Source organism: Rhinolophus sinicus, chromosome 1 (genome assembly GCF_057876585.1).
Source record: "Rhinolophus sinicus isolate RSI-liver-muscle chromosome 1, RSI-T2T, whole genome shotgun sequence".
In the NCBI taxonomy this organism is placed as follows: domain Eukaryota; kingdom Metazoa; phylum Chordata; class Mammalia; order Chiroptera; family Rhinolophidae; genus Rhinolophus; species Rhinolophus sinicus.
In genome coordinates, this window is record NC_142501.1 from 57,644,234 (window position 1) to 57,663,537 (window position 19,304).

Genomic DNA, 19,304 nt, shown 5'->3' on the forward strand with positions numbered 1-19,304 from the left:
AAGTTCCCTTTAGATTCTAAAATGCTTAATTTAAAGTCTTTGAAATGTTTCTTCAGGTGTTCTCTCCCTGAGGCATTTCTGGGACAGACATGTTCCATTCCAGACTCTGAGACAGCCACATCTCAGGATCAGGGTGTTTAAGATGCTCCTCAAAGGTATGCTTTATGTTTTCATCCCTATGCCCCAGTACAGAATCTCTCCATACAGAAAGTGGGGACAGGCTTATAGTCTAGATTGATAATAGCTAGTGATGGAGATGAAAAAGATATATTTTAGTGTTGCTATTGGCATCAAATCTAAAAGCTTAGGCGATCAAGCAAGGCCTTTCATTAAATAACATTCCTTACCTAATTTCTCCCTATCTGATAAAGCCCTTACTTTTCATTTGAGTTGATCACATCCATTTTTCCCTTTGCTGTATGCTCTTGCTGATCCCTCCATCTGGAAGGGCAGGGAGGGAAGAATAATGCATGTCCATTATTTCCTTCGAGACCAAGCTCCGTCTTACTTTATGTTTCATCAGTATGGATACAAGTTATTTCTAGAATCCTATACTACCATGCACTTACTTATATTCTCTTGCTTATTCATAAAGGGTCGTTCTCTTAATTAAACTTTAAACACATTGTACTGAGTAGGCACTGAATACATGTTTATCTAGTTTGTGAGTGCAGCAGGAATCTCAGATGGCAAGAGAATGAAAGCTGCAGGCTCCTCCTACCTTCATGCCAGACCATCCCCAAAGCTCTTCCTTCCTTTCCCTTTTCTTTCCTGTCTGGAATCCCCTATCTTCAAGCTTAATGTAAGGGCTAATTGTGGGCATGAAAAGACAACACAGTTCATACTTGTAGTTTCATATTTTTTCAGTTCATTTCAGTAAAAACATAATATAAAAGGCATTGCCACCCTCTTCCCCTCCTGGGGGTGATCCATGAAGCCTGTCAGTCTGGGCCGCTCCAATGGTTCATAGCTCATCATGCGATATGTGCAGGGCATGGTCACATAGATCTGCAAACAGCACGTAACAGTTTGAAGGAAAATGCCACTCTCATACTGATATATGCCACTATCAAGAAAATACTCCAAATCAAACTGATACACATACCAACCACCGTTTTTCAGAGCATATGCTTTTAAATGACAAAATATTCCCATTATCCTCTCACCTGTGCCTCAGGTGAGGGAACCACAAATTCTGAAAGCCGACAGAGAATAGAGAGGGACAACCCAACTCCCTAAACCATGGGTAATGGAAGCCAACTCTTGAGCTAATATCAGAGGGCAGAGGGCTGGGGGGGGGGGCACACTAAGGAATGTACCAGTTTCCACAGGACTGTGAGGACAGGAAGTGGGAGCAGCTTACCTGTTCGCTTACTACAAAGTTTGTCTTTAACATTGTCAGCCTCTCGGGAGAAGAATTCAATGAGTTCATCCTCATATTCTTCCACAATGCTCTCACACTGCCAACCCAAGGGAGAAACGAGTGAGAGAGGGCAGCACGAAGCGGCCTCTTGCTTCTGCCTCCGGAGAGGACACAGGTATTCACCCAACTTTCCACTTGAGCTCTCCAATAACTCCCCTAATTTCTAAGAACCAGCTACCCACTTCCATAGCTCACCGCAAACTTGAGGGTGCCGCTGATGTCGGAATCAATTCGGATGCCCTGTAGGTCCAGTTCATTGGATTCTCCATTCCGGCTCACTACACGTACATAGTTCTTGCGGTGGGTGGAAGGATCAATCTGTTCCCCATACTCCTTCATCCGGTCACATACCTCCTCTAGTAGCTCTGTGAGGTGGGCCTCTGAGCGAGCATAAGGCACCTAGAAATGTCCTCAGCCTTGGGTCACACTCTTCTACCTCTGTACATTAATAATTTATATCCTTACTTTTCCTTCCAAATCTAGCTATTCTTAAAAGGTAGATGATAAAAACCCTGCTCTATTTAAAAACAGTATGGTTTATTTGTGTAATTTCAAAGTGCTTTCAAATATATGGTCTTATTTGACCTCAGTATACAAGCCTAAGAAATAAAACAGGTGTCATTAGGCCCAAATTATAAACAGAGACCTCTTTGATTAACCCTAGCCAGCTATGTATTCTTTTCCTTTGAATTCCCTTAATTCTTACGGATGTAAGGTAATGATTTTATTTTTATTTTTTGTATTGAAACTAAAACATGCCCTCAACAAGAGAGGATTAGAAAGGTAGTGTAGGTTTGAGGAAACCAACTATTAAATCATTTCACAAGTATTACAACCTTAACATTTCTTTATTGTTCACCAAGTACAGCTTTGTTATATGTGTGTTCTGTTTTCAATTAAAATAAATTTCCTAAATACAAGGAATAAGACCTTCTGGTTTTTTTTTAATGTTTGTGTATATACTGTATTGCCAGAGTGAAAACCTGAATCACATGGATTAAGGATGTGGAGAAGGGGGTTCCCTGTCTGCGAACAACTTCTACAGCAGAAACAAAATATTAAGGTTTGGAGCCAGGAAGTCAGTGCATAGGGTATAAACCTTCAGCCTTTTCCACATGAGACAGCTCTATCTTTTAGATACCTCTCTGGGTCAGTGTTTTCTTCATTTCTATTAAACCAAGCTCCTTCTTAATTAGTTGAGTTCTCATTCAAAGTCAGAGTGATCTACTTTATTTGGGGGAAACAGTAACAGTTACCTCCACCACTGACTGGCTGCCATCTGGATTGATTCGGAAAGAGCCCATCTGAATGGTCTTCTTGGGATCCACCTGGGCAATTTCCCACTCTAGTTCATCCACCAGAGCCCTGCAAGCTGGTGCAGGGGAAGAGAAGATGGGGGAGGGGAAAGGGGGAGAAAGGAATCAACACAGCGGTTTCCATTCATTCTTATCCAGACTTTGGATCTCATGTCCTCCCAAAGCCCTTTCTTCCCCACCCTCCTTCCTCCCACTTCTCTTTGTGTCTTTACCTCCACAGTGTAGATCCTGGCTCCTCCGAGCCCAGGCAGTTCCCAGCAGGGCCCCCAGAAGCAGGGCCAGCCAACCCCAGCCTTTCATCTTAAACGTAATGGGGTTGCTCCACCTGGGTTTGGATTGGAATAAGGCGTAAGTATGAGGAGCCAGCGCCATTCCCCCAACATATCCCTCATCCCAATGCCTACAGAGGCCTCAATGTGACTCTGGTTTTACTTTCCAGGAAATGGCCGGGACACAAAGGGGCTCCTCTGTTCTGGTGCTTGAGGACCCGGATTGCCCCGGGCGGTGGGTGAGAGCGCGAGCTCAGGATTTAGGACTCAGCCCCCAGACACTACGTCGACAGGTGAGGCCCTAGCTGTTGGTACTTCAGCGTCGGTCGCCCAGAGCTCACGGGGCTATGTGGCAGCTACAGAACGGAGGCTGGCGATTAAGCGAGGACGAAAGGCACAGAGGAGCTACCAGCAAGGAGGCCAGGAGTCAGTGAGGTGGCTGGCCCGCGAAGAGTACGCTCAATAAGTAGGGCCTATGTGGACCCAGCACTGGAGATTACTGCATCCCCACCTCCAGCCTATAACCTATTTCCCGTGCGGACCAGCCCCCTTTCTAAGGACCCCTCCATTGCCTGCGCTCCAGTCCATCCCCGACCCTCAGCGCCACTCGCATCCGTCCCACCTCTGCTCCCAGGGCCGCCGCCTTGGCCCAGGCGCTGGAAGACGGTCGTACTCTCACTTTAGCTCTGGACCTAGCACCTGGCTGGGTGGGGAGCGGGGCTGTCCCGGCTTCTCCAGAGCGCTCCGGAGCTTTTCAGACACGGGGTGCCCCGGCGACCGCCTGACCCAGATCCTCGCACCCTAAGTGGGCGCCTAAACCCGGCTCCGATGCTCTGCGGTGCAAGCCCCACACCAGGGATCGACCCCAAATCCGCTCCTCTAGACTCTCGCGGGAACAGGCAGCATCCGAGCGGCTCCTAGGCAGCGAGGACCCCAATGGCTCGCAGAAGGACCCAGACTTGCGTGGCTTGCAGGTCCACGTGACCATCAGGGGTCAGCCGAAGAATAGGAGTGGCTTGAAGCAAGGACAGATCCTGGCGTGGTGTATGGAGGCGGTCAGGCGAGCGTGTGTGGTCAGTCTAGGTGGGCTAGGTAGAACCTTCAAAAAGAAAGCGCTGCTAGCCAGTAAAAAGCCCTAGTTTCAATACCTAGGAAACTACATCTCCCAAGAAGCACCGCAGCACCACATAGATAATTTGTGAGTAGCTACAGATCTTAAGATATCCTGGGACCTGTAGTTTGTCACCTTCCCCACGCCTCTTTTACAGTTAACGGGGAAACCATACTGTACATCTTAAAAAGAATCTGACTTGGGGGCGGCCGGGTGGCTCAGGTGGTTGGAGCGCTGTGCTAACACCCCAGTTTGCCGGTTGGATTCCCACAGGGGCCAGTGAGCTACGTCCTCCACCAACGGCTTGACTCTGAGTTGGGGAGGGAAGGGGGAAAAAAAACTGCCTGAGGATACTAGGCAGGCACAACAAAGACCTAACATTGTCCAGGAAAGACATAATTATACTCCCCCAATATCCTTAACTTTGGACTCCACAAAGCTTTACCTTCGTTTCTAGGTGGGGATTTGAAAAGCCTTAGGTTTTTCCCAGTTGTGATAGAAAACCAACAAAAAGGAGAGGAAGACTGAAGTCTGAGAACCCCACACTTGCAGGTCTCCAATAAGAGAGATGACAGCCAATATTATTTTTGTTTTATTTTATAAAACATGCAGTTTAAAACAAAATTTTAAAAAACAAGAAAACAAAACTTGGGACAGGCAAGTGGAGTGAATGGAAGACAGATGCTTCTCAGCTGTCAGCAGGAGTGAAGCCAGCAGCCAAGCTTTGTCTAGGACCCAATGGCCCTTTTGGCAATGATGGTGTTGGCAATACTGGTTTGCTAGGGCCACCAAGAATACACACTAGCTCCTCCTGGCATTCCTCAAGCAGTCAGAGACAAGCTAAGTCTTGAGCTACTGCTGTATCCGGTCACAGTCCAGTACTTCAGTCCTTAGCCAACTAGGAACTGGGAGTTTTGGTTGCAGGATCTTCTTTGCCTGGATATTAATCACCCAGGATATTTATTAAGAATACCAATCAATTTTCTATCTGGGTCAATGCTAGACTTTTTCTAGCCCACTGTTTTACAAAGGATGAAAAAAGAATCTGGCTCCTAGACCCTTTGCAACAATTCTGCTGCATTCCAGTTCTATTAATAGCACCATCTATAAACCCTGAGCAGGTCCAATTCTGGAAGTGGACAGGGTATGGCCAACTTGGGAAGCCATCTCCCAATTCTGGGACCACAGAACACTGAAGGGAGAGGCAGTAGTTCTTTGGGAGAGGGTGAGGTCAGAGTGCCAGCACTGAGGAAAAAACGGCTGCATCTGTCAGAAACAAAATTAAGAGCATTGACTCGTAAGATGAGTGGAGAAAAAGCACCTGGGATACTTCTTATGAAGGAAAAATGCAAGAGGAAAGAGCATGGACCTACCCCAAACATTTTAGAATTGGGCAAGAGGAGGTTAGGACTAGCAGTTTCATAACAAAATCTATTTCACTGATTGTTGGGAGGATTAAGTGCTCTGTAAACTGTTGCGTGCTTTACAAATGGAAGGTAAGAGTGGTACTGTTATCATCATCATCATCATCATGGTGGGTATAATCTTCACATATGCAATCAAAACCCACCCAATCCCGTTTCCCTTGTCCCATCCCAAGCCTTACTCTTGGGACTTGTCTGGCCTTCAGGCTCAGGCACCTTCCAGTCCATCTTTCGGCCCTTCTCGTAAAGACCCTTGAGCACTTTGTGGAAGGACTCAGGTTCAGTGCCATTTTTGCTTAGCTCCAGATACTTGCGGTATAGCTGAAGGGCTGTGCGGGCATCTTCAATACTGTCATGGGTCTCCCCTTGAATCTTCAGGTCTGGGGGAAGCAGAGGTGGAATAGTTTGGGACCTAGCAAAGGAAGGTAAAACATGTCCCCTACTCAATCCCCAGCCCTGGATAAACAACAACAAAAACATGACTGCCCTTAAGGAACTAGCCAAACACCATTCCTGGTGCGCAGAAGGGATATTGAAGCTAATTAAATCCATTAGTATCTCTCACCACTACTCCCCTTGGCCCCTGCAACACTTCTGCCTGCTCTTAATGAGCACAAGGGCCTTCAAAGACAGAGCAACTCACCTAGAAAGTACCAAGCAAGGAATCGCAGGGAAATCATTCGTTTTCGGGGCATGTGAAACAGATAGACAGTGTCAAGGACTTGGTCCTTGGGCACCTGGCAGGGATAAAATAATGGGAGGCTGAAGGTAGGAGACCCATAATTTCCCATTCTCCAAAAGCATAATGTATACCCTGAGGGGCCCACACTCAAAAAAAGACTCTTAAAAGAGCCCTGCCCGAACCATGAGGTTGATGACCCGGAAGTCCTTCTGCAAACCATGACCCACAAACTTGACTCCAATGTCTATGAGAAAACGAAGCTTTAAGTAGGTAGACTTGAGAGTTGTGAGGTGCTTAGAGGAAATCTTGGCATCAAGGTCTCCTGGCTTTATCCCTGAGTATTGAGTCAAGTAATCCACCACCTAGGGATAAAGAAAACAAGTCTCCAAGGAAGCAAGGTGCCAAGTCCCCCCAACCACTCTTCCCCGGGTTCTAGAGCACTCTACATAAGCACAGGGTCTGTCTCGCACCTCCCTCTCCTAATACCTGCTCCTGGGTGGAGATGTAGTCATCAATGAACGGAATACCCTCATTCGGTCCCTGGCCCCGAACACAGGTAATCCGCGCTACCGACATCTGGCTTGGTTTGATGGTGGACTTGGTGCCATCACTGCGCAACTCTGCTTCCTCCTACGTGAGAAGAGTTTATAAGGAAGTCAGAGAAATGCTTATGACTCCTAATATCCCCAGAATTCTGTCCCAACATCCACTTTTGGCCTTGGTTACCTCATTAAGGGTGACAAACTCAGCATCCAGGCCTACCAAGTCCCCAACCTGTGGCATCTCATTCAGCATCAGCGGAATAAAGGTAGTATGTGTTTTCCGCTGCTTCCGTGCCAGTGAGGCTTCAGCCAGCAGGACACTTGCCTCAATAGGGTTCTTGACTAGAAGGGAGAATCCGGAAGACAGATGGCTGGGGACAGGGAAGTGACCAGGGGAGAGAAGCCCAGGGTGGCTGACCAGAAACCAGGTCTACACTGTGATCCCTCAATAATCAACACATGTGAATAAAAAGATCATGTTTGATGAACAGAGCAGGTAGATGGAACACGTGAAATCAAGAAATTATCAAGAAATATACTAAGGAAAAAAGTCAACAAAAGGAGAGAATAAGATTTTTACTTTGGACTTTAGCTTAGAAAACCTAGAAAAATGAAGTTACAGAGAAAGTATGGTTTAAAGTCACCAAAATGGGACTTAATAAGGACTTCATCTCCAAAAGAAGAAATCTTGGGGATAAGAATGATGAGACTAAAAATCATAACTTTAGCCATTTTTATCAGACTTTTCCCCCATAACCTCTTTCCCACTATACCCTCCGGATCGCCAGCTTCTAAATTTAAGGCCTTATAAGCAGAAATCTCTGTAATATCCTGGAACTATTAACACTGGTTACAGATCCTAATCTCAACAAGCTATTTCCCAGGTCTCTTTCTGAAGACCAATCTAAACTGCCCACACCATGGGTCCACTCTGTACCACTTACTGTTCAGGTTATATTTGGAATTAAGATTCCTTTTGATGTAATAAAGGATGGCAGGCACTTTCCAATTCATATCAAACTGCACAGCTTCATGCTATAAAAGAAAAAGCACTTAATGGCCCCCTTTTCCTTTTTCCCACGTCAGACAAAAGACAGGACTAGGTGCTGTTTTTATTCTTGAAAACCCATCCCTCCTCCCTCCTGAATCTGCCTGGCATTGTCTAGGGCGCTGAGGATCAGGACGCTAGGAAAAAGGGAGACGAGAGGGGGATGCAACGTGTTATAACCAACCTTATCGACAGGTTCAATGAGAAAGTCATTGAAGAGATACCACTGCTGGTGGGTAACGCCCTATGGAGATACAGAGAAAGGCTGATGCCAAGTGATGGCTGGAATCACTCTGGCTCGGACGTAAGATAAGGACAGACCTGGGATCCCACTGTGGCCACCACCAGGAGTGTCCCAGCCCTGTGTCACCTCACTTACCTCCTTGCGTTGGTGGTAGGTCTCTCCCACTTTGATGTGAGCCACCAGGCTGCCCCCTGTGCGTGAGTCCAGGATGTGCACCACAGTAGCCAGCAGGTCGTACACGTAGACACCATGCTCCTCCTCTGCCCTGGCCGGGCCCCACTGTGAGGGGGGTACCCAGGCTGCTAAGCTAGGTTTAAGGACGGGGAAGGAAGGGGAGTGGGGCTAGAGGACAGGGAGTTTGGGGTATGTGATGGGGGACCAGGGTGGGTTATCTCCACTGTAGCCCATCTGTGACTCCCAATAATGAACTGAGTCACTCTGGAAAAGCCCACGACTGGTAAATATTCAGCCTGATTCCCTTTTCCCTATACAAAGTTCCACCTTCCCCCTGCCCTGCTTCTCCCCTGTCTTCCTCTCCTTTATTCCCCCTCCTCTTCCCAGTTTTCCAACGACCTGCATCTCATCCCCATCAGTCCAATTGCAAACATCCAGTCCTTTGTTCTTGGTCATCTTCATGCGAATGGAGAAAGGAAGCCAGACATTCTTCAACTCCTCAATGGAAGGACACATGAGCATGCCCTCTGGACTCCCTAGTTCCTTCCTATCAGGACGGGAGAATCAGAAATTTGTTCTGAGGAGATCTAGCCAATGATAAAAGAAGCTGCTGGGTAGTTCAATCCTTTGATCACTCCCAAGACAGTACCTACCAATCAGCCAGAGCAAACTCCTTGCTCTTAGAGATTTCCCCACTGTGTTTCTTCATTGCCATCTTGAAGGCAACCTGAACACAACAGAGAAAATACCTGATTCCTCAGGAACATTAATCTTATATGGAGGTCAGAGGAGGGAGAAAACGAAAAAGTACTCCTAAGGCGCTGTTTCCAGCTTGAGTCCTTACCTCAGCCTGCATTCTCCAGAAATCAGCTTCTTTCAAGCTGTTCACTTCACAATTGATGACAAGAATATCTGGCAGATGGCAGATGTTGCGGGTCTGAATCTGAGAGGATAAAACAAGGAATGGCAGGGAGCCGACAGGGAAAGACAACCAGACAGGAACAGTAAACCCTGGCTCTGCATCCTGAAATTGGGGTTCTTCCCACTCTCTATATCCCTGGGTGGCCGTGCTAACCTAGCCAGCTGCAGATGAGAACTATGGCTGAGTCCCCGGCATATCCAGTGCCACAGCCCACTCACCGTGGGCTGGTACTTTTCACAGTTGTCACACCAGGCCTGTGTATTCTGCTCCAGGCAGATGCTTCGCTTTAGCACCTGAGCAAAGTCACAGTTCTTCCCAGTTTTATCTGTGGGTAAACTGGATACTTCACTCCAGGTTCTCCCTCCTACCCACCATTAGCACTTGCCTCCCCCCACCCTGTCCTTGGTGTTACAGGACGTGGGGGAGCCTTCCCAACCCAGCTGCAGGGTATACCACTGTTGCTACCCTCAGGGTAGGAGAGCGTGAAGAGCAGGGTGGATGAGGCTCGCACGGTCTCACTGCCACAGCGGCAGAGGCTGCAGTTCTCCATCTCACAGCTAAACAGCTGCCCAATGACAGAGTCCCCCGATGAGCAAAAGCTGCTAAGAGTGAGGAGGGCGATATATGTGCACAGAGGGAGTTAGGAGACCCTCTAAGTCACAGAGGGGCCTGTTATGGAGGCTTTTACTATTCCTGTCCTGATTCCATACCTGCCTCCAGCACCTCGATAAGCCTGCGGTACTTCCAGCTCCTGCATATCCTGATGCAGTTGAGTGAGAATGAAGCGATTCCACCTCTGAATGAGCCTGGCCAGATTGCCCTTGCCTGAGGCCTCGTCCGAGTCAGCCAGGATCAGACCCAGCGCTGAGGCTTCAGGAATGGTGCGGAATGCCCGAAGAAAATTACTGCCCTGGAATCCAGAAAGCGTGTTGGTGGAAAGGGGTTATTTTCTCTTTTGCGGCTGTTTGCACAGTGATGTCCTGGCCTACTGTCCATCTCCCTTCCCCTTTTATCGTCCCAGGTTTCCAGGCACCGACCTGACAAGGGTCACCTCGGGAGAGGTCCAACATGTGGAAGAGGAAGCCCAGCTCACATGCCAGGCAGAACTCCTTCTGGCAAAGGTGGTTCTGGATTAGGCAGCGAACAGGCTCCAGGAAATAGAGCACCTGGAGGGAAGAGCAGAACTGACGCAGGCAACTGCTACGGGGAGGACGAGAGATGGGAAGGTTAGGCAAGCTGGCGGAGTCCACTGAAGAAGTGGAGCTCGTAGAGAAGACTTGAAGGCTATGGGGCAAGAAAGAATGGAAAAGGAGGCCATGGGAAAGTGGGCTGGGTAGGAGAGAGGGGGAACAAGAGGAGGGAGGAGTTGTGGGGCCAAGAGAAGAAGTCACGGGCACAGCCACCCTTACCTGGATCATGCAGTTACAGTAGGCGTTGGGGATGTGGGGCTCCAGCCCAGCAAACAGGGTCTTATTGTAGTGCTTGAAGTCGAAGTCCTCCAGCCCGAGCTTGGAGTATTTGATGGTCACCTGAGGCAGAAACAGTCTGAGCAAGATGAAGCTATCCTCCGAGCCCTCGAATCTTCACAGTAGCCATAACCTTCCCCAAAACCTCCCTCCTGAGTCCAGGGTGGTAGGTGAAGGCTTCTCGACTGAGTCCTTCAATCCTTTCTCATATAACCCCCTTCCCTGGGAACCTTTCCCCACATCCCACAGGGCTCCTTCCCTGGAATCCCCGAGCACCTTGCGGTATTTCTTAGAGACCATGTGGAGATGTGGCTCCTCTTCTCGCCCTATTGGTGACTCAGTGACCTGGCTGAAGCTGTCAAATTCATTGTCTGACTCCTTGAGTCGGTAAGGAATCTACAATTTTAAAAAAGAGGTAACCTTGTTGGATAGCTTGATTAAGACATCTTTGGTTTTCCCCACCTTTATCCCAACACTGAAACAGTCACCAAGTCCTCAACCTTCTAATTTCATAGGGTTTTCAGCATTCACTGCTTCTTTTTCATTCCCAATACCATCACCCAACCTCATCACAGCTGGACAACTGTGATGGCTTCCACGCTGGGCTCCCGACAGTCACTCTGTCCAGCATACTGCTACCAAACTAACCCTCCCAGAATGTCCCTTTCAGTACATCACTTCTTCCACTGTACACTGGATTGCAACGCTTCCCAATCAGGCCTTTTCCAAGCTTATTCTCTTGCTATTTCCCAATACTATAATAACAGCCAGTCCAGCCAGACTGGTACCGTCATAGTGCCCATCAGGTACCCCTTTTGCAGTTATACCTCTTGAGATCTTTACTAACACTGGTCTCTCACCTTGAATAGGCTCTGCTCTTACTATCTACTTACCCACCTCTCACCTCTCCAGCTCCATATCCACCTCTGTCAGGATGCCTTCCCTGACCACTCTAGCCCAAACAGCTCTGACAATACATGCTTTTAACATTCCTCCAGCATTTAACAACAGAACATAAATAATTTCTGTTATGTGTAGGTCTTATCTTCACCAACCAAATACTCCTTAAGAGCAAGGACCCTATTTTCTATGTCTCTGAATCCTCCCTCATACCTAGCAAAGTACCTTCAATTTAGTAGGCTTTAAAAAAACCTTTATGGACTAAAAACAAAAACTAGTAAAAGAAAAACACAGGAGAAATGCCTGTGGGCTGGTGGGGGGTACTGACCTTCTCCCCTCTGAACGCACCTGATTCCGCAGCCTGGTGCGGGGGTTGGGTGCATAGCCAATGAAGCCCACCTTCTTCATGGTGCGCAGAATCTCTGCATCCACAGGGGGTGCTCTCCTGTAATGCAGTATAGTTCTAGGGCTTGAAGATAGTGGTGACTGCCCATCTAATCCCCAGTCCCCAGGGAGCCAGAAAAAAAGAAAATACTGAAGGCAGACAAAAATCAGGAAAGAAGGAGAATAATGACAGGGCTTGCAGACAATCCTGGTGTCTCAGCCCTTTCCCCCTCTCCCCTTTTGGCCCAGATCTGAGGTACAACCTGGGAGCTGGAGCGGAGTTGGCAGCAGGCCAATCAGAGAGCAGTGTCTCGGTGGTGAGCGGGACAGGGATGAGGGAGAGAGGCAGCAGATCCTGGCTCCAGTCCAGAGGAGGCAGTGAGTCCACCAGACAGGGCAACGCAAACTCAGTCTCCCGGGAGTAGGGGTTGAAGGAAGCCTCAGGGGAATCAGTCCACAGGTGCACACAGCCCTCAGAATCCCCAAAGGCCAGGGCCTGTTTGCTGGCTGATACATCAAACGTCATTAGCAGAGGCCCCACAGGATTCACATGAAAGATGTCTGCTGGGTTGGCCAGGCCTGTGGGCTCACAAAACTGGCATTGCCCTAGGAAGGAGGAGGAAGCCCACTGAGCAATCCCTGGAAGGTGAAAGGGAGCCATCTTTTTATGCCCTTCCTACCCTCTTCCTCTGGTTTCAAAGAAAATGGGCCTAAAATCCATGCCTAGAGATAGAGAGAATATCATCTGATGCCTTCCCATAAGCCACTGGGAGGTCTGCTAATGCAGCAAATGGCAGTTCTAAGGTTGTTTTACCTGCTCCACTTTTATCTTTTTCTGTGTTTTTCATACCGAGGGAGAAAATAAAAGCTTTAATCTCTGACTAAACCTAAGTGAGACCCAGAGACCCCGCTGAAAAGTTACTTTTTCCCCCAACAAAGGAGGTTCCTGGGAGTACAATCCTTCCGGTGCTTAGCTGCCCTTTACTCACTATCCCCTCTTATACCATCTTACATGCCCTTCATACCTGACTGGGAGATGATAGCAAGACGAGAAGTGTATGTAGGGATGAAACGCAAGAAGGCAGGGTCCACGTGTACTTGAAGCGGGGTGATGGCACGCATCATGCGCAGGTCATACACCTTGAGGAAACGGTCACAGGCAAGGCCGGTGAGACGGCTTGAGAAGCCACAGGCGGCCAGCAGGTTGCCATGCACATCAAAGTCCGACAGACTCCCTGAGAAAGCGTCAAACTCATGCTCCAACTTAAAAGTACGAAGGTCTCGCAGGGAAATCTGAAGAAGAGATAACTTGGTTATCTACCAAAGCTGTTATCAGGATGAGAACCTGCCACCTACCTAACTCTGTGAGGCCCCTACAAAAAGAACTACAGCGCTAGGATATGGGCAGTTAAAGCACAGAAAAGGCAAAAAGAGAAGCCAAGAGCTGGAAGGGACCCCACAGAGAACTCCTGTTTACCCTATTTCTTCTAAGGTTCGGAAACATCAGGCTGAAAGATAATCTCACAGTATAACATGGCTGGGTAGGAACTCAATTCAAACCTCTCTTCTCTCCAATTACAGCCCCAGAACGGAGGGAAAGGCTGAGCCCAGTCACACATCTGGTGAAACAGGACCCCGTGGTAGGAGAAAAAATGGTACTTCGCTACCTTGCCAGATGTATGGCCACAGAAGAAGAAGCGGTTTGTCTGTCTCATGATGGTGACTCCAGGTGTCTCAACTGCATACTGGGGAGGAAAGCAGGAGAAACCAGTAAGAATGATTCTTCCCACAAACCAAACGAACAGAAAGGTTGCACATACATCTTTGGCATGTTCCCAGCCCAGGTATTACCCACTGCCGCCGCCACAATAACCACAGACCCTGCTTGGGTCTTTCCTGGCCCAGGCTGGTACCTTCTGAGTCTCCTGGACAGTATTAAGATCAATCTCCAATATGTGGCTGTGCAGCCCACCAACCAGCAGTGTGCTGCCGTCAGTCAGCAGGAGACTGTGCATGTCATCACTCTCGTCCAGCCTGTCGGGGACGGGAAAGGCTAAGGCGCCAGGGTCTCAAAAGCTGCCAATCCTTTAGCCTCCCCAGTCTGCGAGGGACCCTCTTTCCCAGTTCAGAGCTGAGAAGCCACTTACAGGTAATCAAATATAATGAGGCCCCCACGGGCCATATACTTGAGGTTGTTCTTGGTGAGAAAAAGGATACCATTCTCCAGGCTCTGAATCTGCCGAATGTCATCACTGCCATTGACCTGAAAGGATGAGTAGCGCTCCAATGCTGGACCGAAAAATGAAGTGGCGTGACCCTGTAGGGGACAAAAAGATGAGAGACACCCAGAGTGGAGGGGCAGGGCCATCCCAGATACAAGTTAGGGACTAAACGTTGCTCAGCTTTTTTCCATTCTTGCTTCCTGGCCTATCTGGCTAGCAGTGACTAATGCATAAGGCTAGGCACTAATCTTAGTGATAAATACACTGGTAACACCATCTTGTTTGTTAAGTGTTTTACAAGGTACTTTTGTATATTCTACCTCATTTTGTCCTCATAATGACCCTGCTGAATAGGTAATGGCTCAGTTGGTTAGAACAGTGTTCAGAAGGTCAGGGACATGGGTCCAATCCTCCACTAGCCAGCTGGCTTTCTTATACTCCACAGTCAAGTCTTAATCTCTACCAGCACTGTGGAAAACGTGCACTGTGGGGGCACAAGCGGTAATAGAGATAACGTGATGGCTCCTATGACGCCATTCACTCCTGGCTTCTCTCTTACATCATACCCTCTCTTTACGTGCTCCCTTCTGACTACTCTTGAAACATGGCTATTCCCAGCCCACTATCTTCTCACTGTACATGTTTTCCTAGGTAATCTCACCCACTTTCAAGGTTTTAACCATCCATTTTAAAGCTGATGAATCCTAATTTCCTTCCCTAGCCCAGGCCACTGCCTCAAGCTTCAGACTTATTACATCCAAAGACCTGCTAAACATCTCTCCTTAGCTATCCCATGAGAACTTCAAACTCACTACATCCTAAATTAAATCCACCATTTTTACCCCATTTCAATTCTTAACTGTATTCCCGATGGTACCACGATCTACCCAGTGGACCAAGTCACTGGTAGTCAACTTAAATCTTGTTTATTTTACTTCCTAAATATTTTCCAAATCTGTTCTCACGTATACATCTCTGCAGTGCTTTCCTCAGGCCTTCATCATATTTTATGTGAACTACTACAACAGCCTGCACACTGATCTTAAGAGTCCTACCTTGTCCCCCTTAAATCAAACTATCCTGCTATCTCAGTACTCCACCTAAGATGCAAACCAGATCTTGTCATTCTGGATAAAAATGTTTGGTGGCCTGAAGGATCAAGTCCAAGTTCTTTTAACAGAACATATGGCGTTTTCTAGAATGTTCTTCCCCCAGATATCTGCCTGGCTCCCTCCCTCCCTTCTAGATGGATTAGAATGATCATCCTGGCCAGCATCCAGGTTTCTACTCAAATGTGACTTTATCAGAGAGACCCTCCCCGACCAACTATCGAAAATAGCAAACCTCCCACCCTTCATTACCTCAACACCCTTACTCCACTTTTTCTTAAGGATACTAAGCAATACCTAATATATTATAAATGTATTTTTGTTGCCTTTTAAAATGCTTATTCTAAAGCTAGACCCCAGAGCAAAGTCCGGCACCTAGCAGGTGCTCAAAAAACACTGGTTGAATGAAGAAATGTATTCAGCTTCATCTTCCAGTCCAGCAAACCCTAATGATTTGTAGTTCCTGCACTCTGCAAACACTATGCTGTGTAATACACTGGGAAGCTTTGTTTATCTCATTGCTTTTGCCAAGAGAGCATTTTCCTTTTCTTCACCAAACATCTACTCATATCTCAAGACTCAGTTCAGTGTCACTTCCTTCTATAGGTCCTCTGACTCTCCACTATGCTCACCAGCACTCGGTACATATTTTTACACTGGCATTTAGTAGTTTACATCCTAAATTCACAATTATTAAGTCAAGCAACTTCTTTTCTTCTACAGTACAATGAGTTATCTGTTTATATGTCTTTTCCTCATCGTCCTGTAAACTCCTTGAGGCCAAGGATTATGTTTTATTCAGCTTTCTTCCCTGGGCCTAGCATAGCAGTAGGTACTGCCCACTGAAATGAAAGCATTACCAAAAAATTCATTCTTTCTAAAGGAAAAACAAGTCATACCCTATGGAAGGTAAATTAGTAAACCAAAGCTAGCATGTTATTTCTTACAAAATCTTTGGGCTTCCTAATGTATTGGTAGTATGGATACACATTTAAAAAAAAATCAGCATTGATAACTGGTCTCAGAGGGATTAAAATCAGGCAGAGAAGACAGAATGATTCCATGTAAGATATAGAGAAACATGTGTTAAAGATTCTGTAATTATAAAAATGGAAAACAGAGGAGGGGCATTAGAGATTGGATTGAGATGGCTACAGACTAATTGATGGGTACAGTTATCAAGATTAAGCAAGATTAAGCATGGCAAATTGTGGCAGAAGTGGGATGCCTTCTGAAAAAGAACACCTATGTAACTCATCCCTGGATCCCATGACTCCCTCTCTCTCCATTCCCTTCTTCTTGGCTTCACTTAAAGAGACCCAGCTAATTTTCATCACCTCAACTCAGCTCTGGCTCCCTGCAAAGCATCTGGCCTTGGGCTAAAACCAGATAAAACACATCCATCATCTCTTTTCAGCCCTTTACAAAGGGGTACAGTTCTTACCCCATGGCTTCCCACCCACAGCATCTCCTCGTGCAAGTCAAAGTGGGAGACGGAGACAGGCACACCCACTTCAGCCACCACACTGTGCAATTCAGAGTAGACACCTTCCATTATGTGCACTGACTCCTGGACAGGAAGAGCCTCCAAGGCCACTCCCTCTGGGTCCAGCTCCACATTCTGTAGCAGACTTGGGTTCAGGTGCGCATCCAGGACAGGGTCCAGGGCAGAATGCATGGCAGGGGCATACTCTGCCAGTCCAGGGTCCAGACCCTCGAAGTTCATGATGATGATGGCAGCAGATTACACCTGTGCCACAGCCCTTTTAGATGCCTGACCCAACCTTCAGCAGCAGAGCACCAGTGGGCATCCTGGCCTGCAAAGGGAAAGAGGCAGCTGAGTCAGGGGTAGGCCCAGGTACTTGTATTTAGTGCGTTATAGGTTTTAATGGGCAGGAGGAAGATGAGGCAGGCAGTGGATGAAGCAGGAAGGCAGGGGATGGGCCGCTGGGCAGAGACGGGAGAAGGGTTGTCTGTCCTTCCCTTCCTCTTCTCCTCTAGGCCCTCTTTACTCCCCAACACCATACCTAATCCTTGACTTCCCTTTCACTTCCCTTCAGTCCTGTTCACTTGCCTGGTTTACCCCTGAACCATCAGTGGAAGGAGCAGCAACTGAAGGGGTAGGAGTTAGAGAGAGGGGGCTAAACTACTTGTTTCCCAGACTTAGGGATGGGGTTAGGGGGTTGGGAGGTGAGAACAAGAGAAGTCAGTTTCCCAGAATCCTCGGTAATGTTACCCAGGATTCTCTAGGGGAAAATAAGAATGGCCAGTTACCCACAATTGAGGCGGGGGTAGGGGTACGTGATGGAAAGGGCTAGTTACCCAGAATTCCCTGGGGGAGACAGAGACATCAACTACCCAGAATTCTCCCCCGGCGGCGCAGAGGGGAGGGATTAGGGCACGGGTCAGACGTGTTCCTGGGATGCTTACGGGGATTGGGTCATTACCAAGATTTCTCCATGGCGGATATTTTGGAGCGCGTGGAATTACAACGAGTAGGGGGAGAGCAAATGCCGTCAGCTCCGTGGGAAATTCCAGTTTCCCCAATTCTCCCCCGCGCCTCAAGCTCAACCGAACATTACGTTAAAAAGGAGGCGGACTCCTAGTCGCAGCTTCCAATCAGGAAGAGTTTGGGGCTCTCTTAAGCCAATCATGTGGAGCCAAATGCAGACGGCTCCGCGAGAAGACGTATGACGCAGGCCTGGGCAAAAACAAGGGTTACGGCGCGCCGATGGGAACAATCCTAGTCACGTCGTGGTCCTATAAGATGGTGTTAAAAAGTAACCTTTTGACTTTTAAGCCTTCTTTGAACAAAAGTAGAGAACGCCAGTTTGGAAACAGAACTTTCATGCTCCCTATAATTTTAGAAACTAATAGGAGACGCCCAAGGCAAAGCACTGGGAATCGACTGCTGGGTATTCCCAGTATGGTTCAGTCCACCCCCTCTTTTCACGGTGCTCTTGTGAGCTACAACGCCACCTCCGACCCTGTTGCCCCCGAAACTCGCTGGCATTTCCAGAGCTGGGAGAGAAAAAGGGAAGCAGGAGCCAGGCTCCTACCGTGGTCCATCTTCTACGATTCTAAAGGCATCCATCTGAAACTGCCATCTGTGATTGTGACCTTCCCAGAGGCCCCGGTAGCATTCCCAGGGAACAGGACCACTAAAATATCAAATTCCCCTAGCTCTTGGAGCTGGCATTAGTCCTCTTGCCCCGCTGAGGAATTGGGTCATTAAGACATTTGTCTATCCAAATGTCTATCCAGCAAATTAAGACATTTGTCTATCCAAAATGCTTACAAATTTGGTGTCAACAGTTATCTTGAGGGATTTCGGGGGCCGAACTCTGAGCTTTAACTGCTTTGGAATGGATCCAGGTTATGAGATGTCTCCGAGGCACTTCAGCTCAGTTTCTAAAGGCCACATAGAGGGCCTCTTTGGTGGAAGGAATTCCTCACGGAGGATACAGCTTTAAAACATTTCTTTCCCCCAAAGGCTGGTACATAAACCTTCATAAAAGGATCCCAGAATTTAGACTTTCAGGACTCAGCATGGTCCTAGACTCAGTCAGAGGTCACAGACGGAGAAAAAACAACAACTCACAGGACCTCTCAAATTAATCTGACTTCACAGGTCCCTAGATTTAAAATCTCACAAAAAGATGGGTGCTGAAAGACCTAGACAGTTCCTACGCTTTGAGAAATTTCCATATTGAGGTCTCAAATTGAGAACAACTTCATAGACCCATGAGAATTACAGGGCTTGAGATACCCAGAGAATCTGGGCTAAATGAGCTGTTATACTTTATAACGATGCTCTGTGTCTTTTCAGTGTCTCAAATAATGGGACAATTGAGAATGCAGGATTTGAAGCCAGAGTGTCTGCACTGGAATTCTGGCCGCTTAGTAGCACTGTGATTTTGAATAAGTGACTTATCTCCGTGCCTCAGTTTCCTCATCTGTTATAGGGGGATAATAATAGTACCTACCTCATTGGGTTGCTGTGAGAATTAAATTGGTTAATACATGAAAAGTGCTTAGATCAAGTACTTGGCATAAAGTGAGAGTCGG

General features: G+C 47.6%; 2 protein-coding genes across 8 annotated transcripts; both read right to left on the bottom strand.

Moving 5' to 3' along the window:
• Window positions 1-845: 845 nt before the first annotated feature.
• CNPY2 (canopy FGF signaling regulator 2) lies at window positions 846-3,897 on the bottom strand. Its single transcript, XM_019742370.3, has 6 exons — window positions 3,631-3,897; window positions 2,952-3,064; window positions 2,680-2,795; window positions 1,619-1,822; window positions 1,364-1,460; window positions 846-1,008 (listed from the first exon to the last, which is right to left on the bottom strand). The coding sequence occupies exons 2-6, from the start codon at window positions 3,037-3,039 to the stop codon at window positions 965-967; spliced, it is 549 nt and encodes a 182-aa protein (XP_019597929.1). The 5' UTR covers window positions 3,040-3,064; window positions 3,631-3,897; the 3' UTR covers window positions 846-964.
• A 798-nt stretch (window positions 3,898-4,695) lies between these two features.
• PAN2 (poly(A) specific ribonuclease subunit PAN2) lies at window positions 4,696-17,819 on the bottom strand. 7 transcript variants are annotated; one of them, XM_019742368.3, is made up of 26 exons: window positions 17,684-17,819; window positions 16,681-17,053; window positions 14,053-14,222; window positions 13,819-13,939; window positions 13,573-13,650; window positions 12,931-13,198; window positions 12,169-12,511; window positions 11,870-11,966; window positions 10,898-11,017; window positions 10,565-10,684; window positions 10,193-10,321; window positions 9,866-10,065; window positions 9,621-9,754; window positions 9,374-9,480; window positions 9,078-9,176; window positions 8,887-8,960; window positions 8,633-8,780; window positions 8,195-8,338; window positions 8,000-8,059; window positions 7,712-7,802; window positions 6,952-7,109; window positions 6,712-6,855; window positions 6,408-6,587; window positions 6,187-6,280; window positions 5,726-5,923; window positions 4,696-5,385 (listed from the first exon to the last, which is right to left on the bottom strand). In XM_019742368.3, exons 2-26 carry the CDS (start codon window positions 16,960-16,962, stop codon window positions 5,351-5,353), a joined length of 3,594 nt encoding a protein of 1,197 aa, XP_019597927.1. In that variant the 5' UTR covers window positions 16,963-17,053; window positions 17,684-17,819; the 3' UTR covers window positions 4,696-5,350. The 7 variants fall into 7 exon arrangements, with proteins under 7 accessions (XP_019597927.1, XP_019597925.1, XP_019597926.1 ...); XM_019742366.3 differs by having other exon boundaries at window positions 9,609-9,754; XM_019742367.3 differs by having other exon boundaries at window positions 9,621-9,757.
• Between the last annotated feature and the right edge of the window lie 1,485 nt (window positions 17,820-19,304).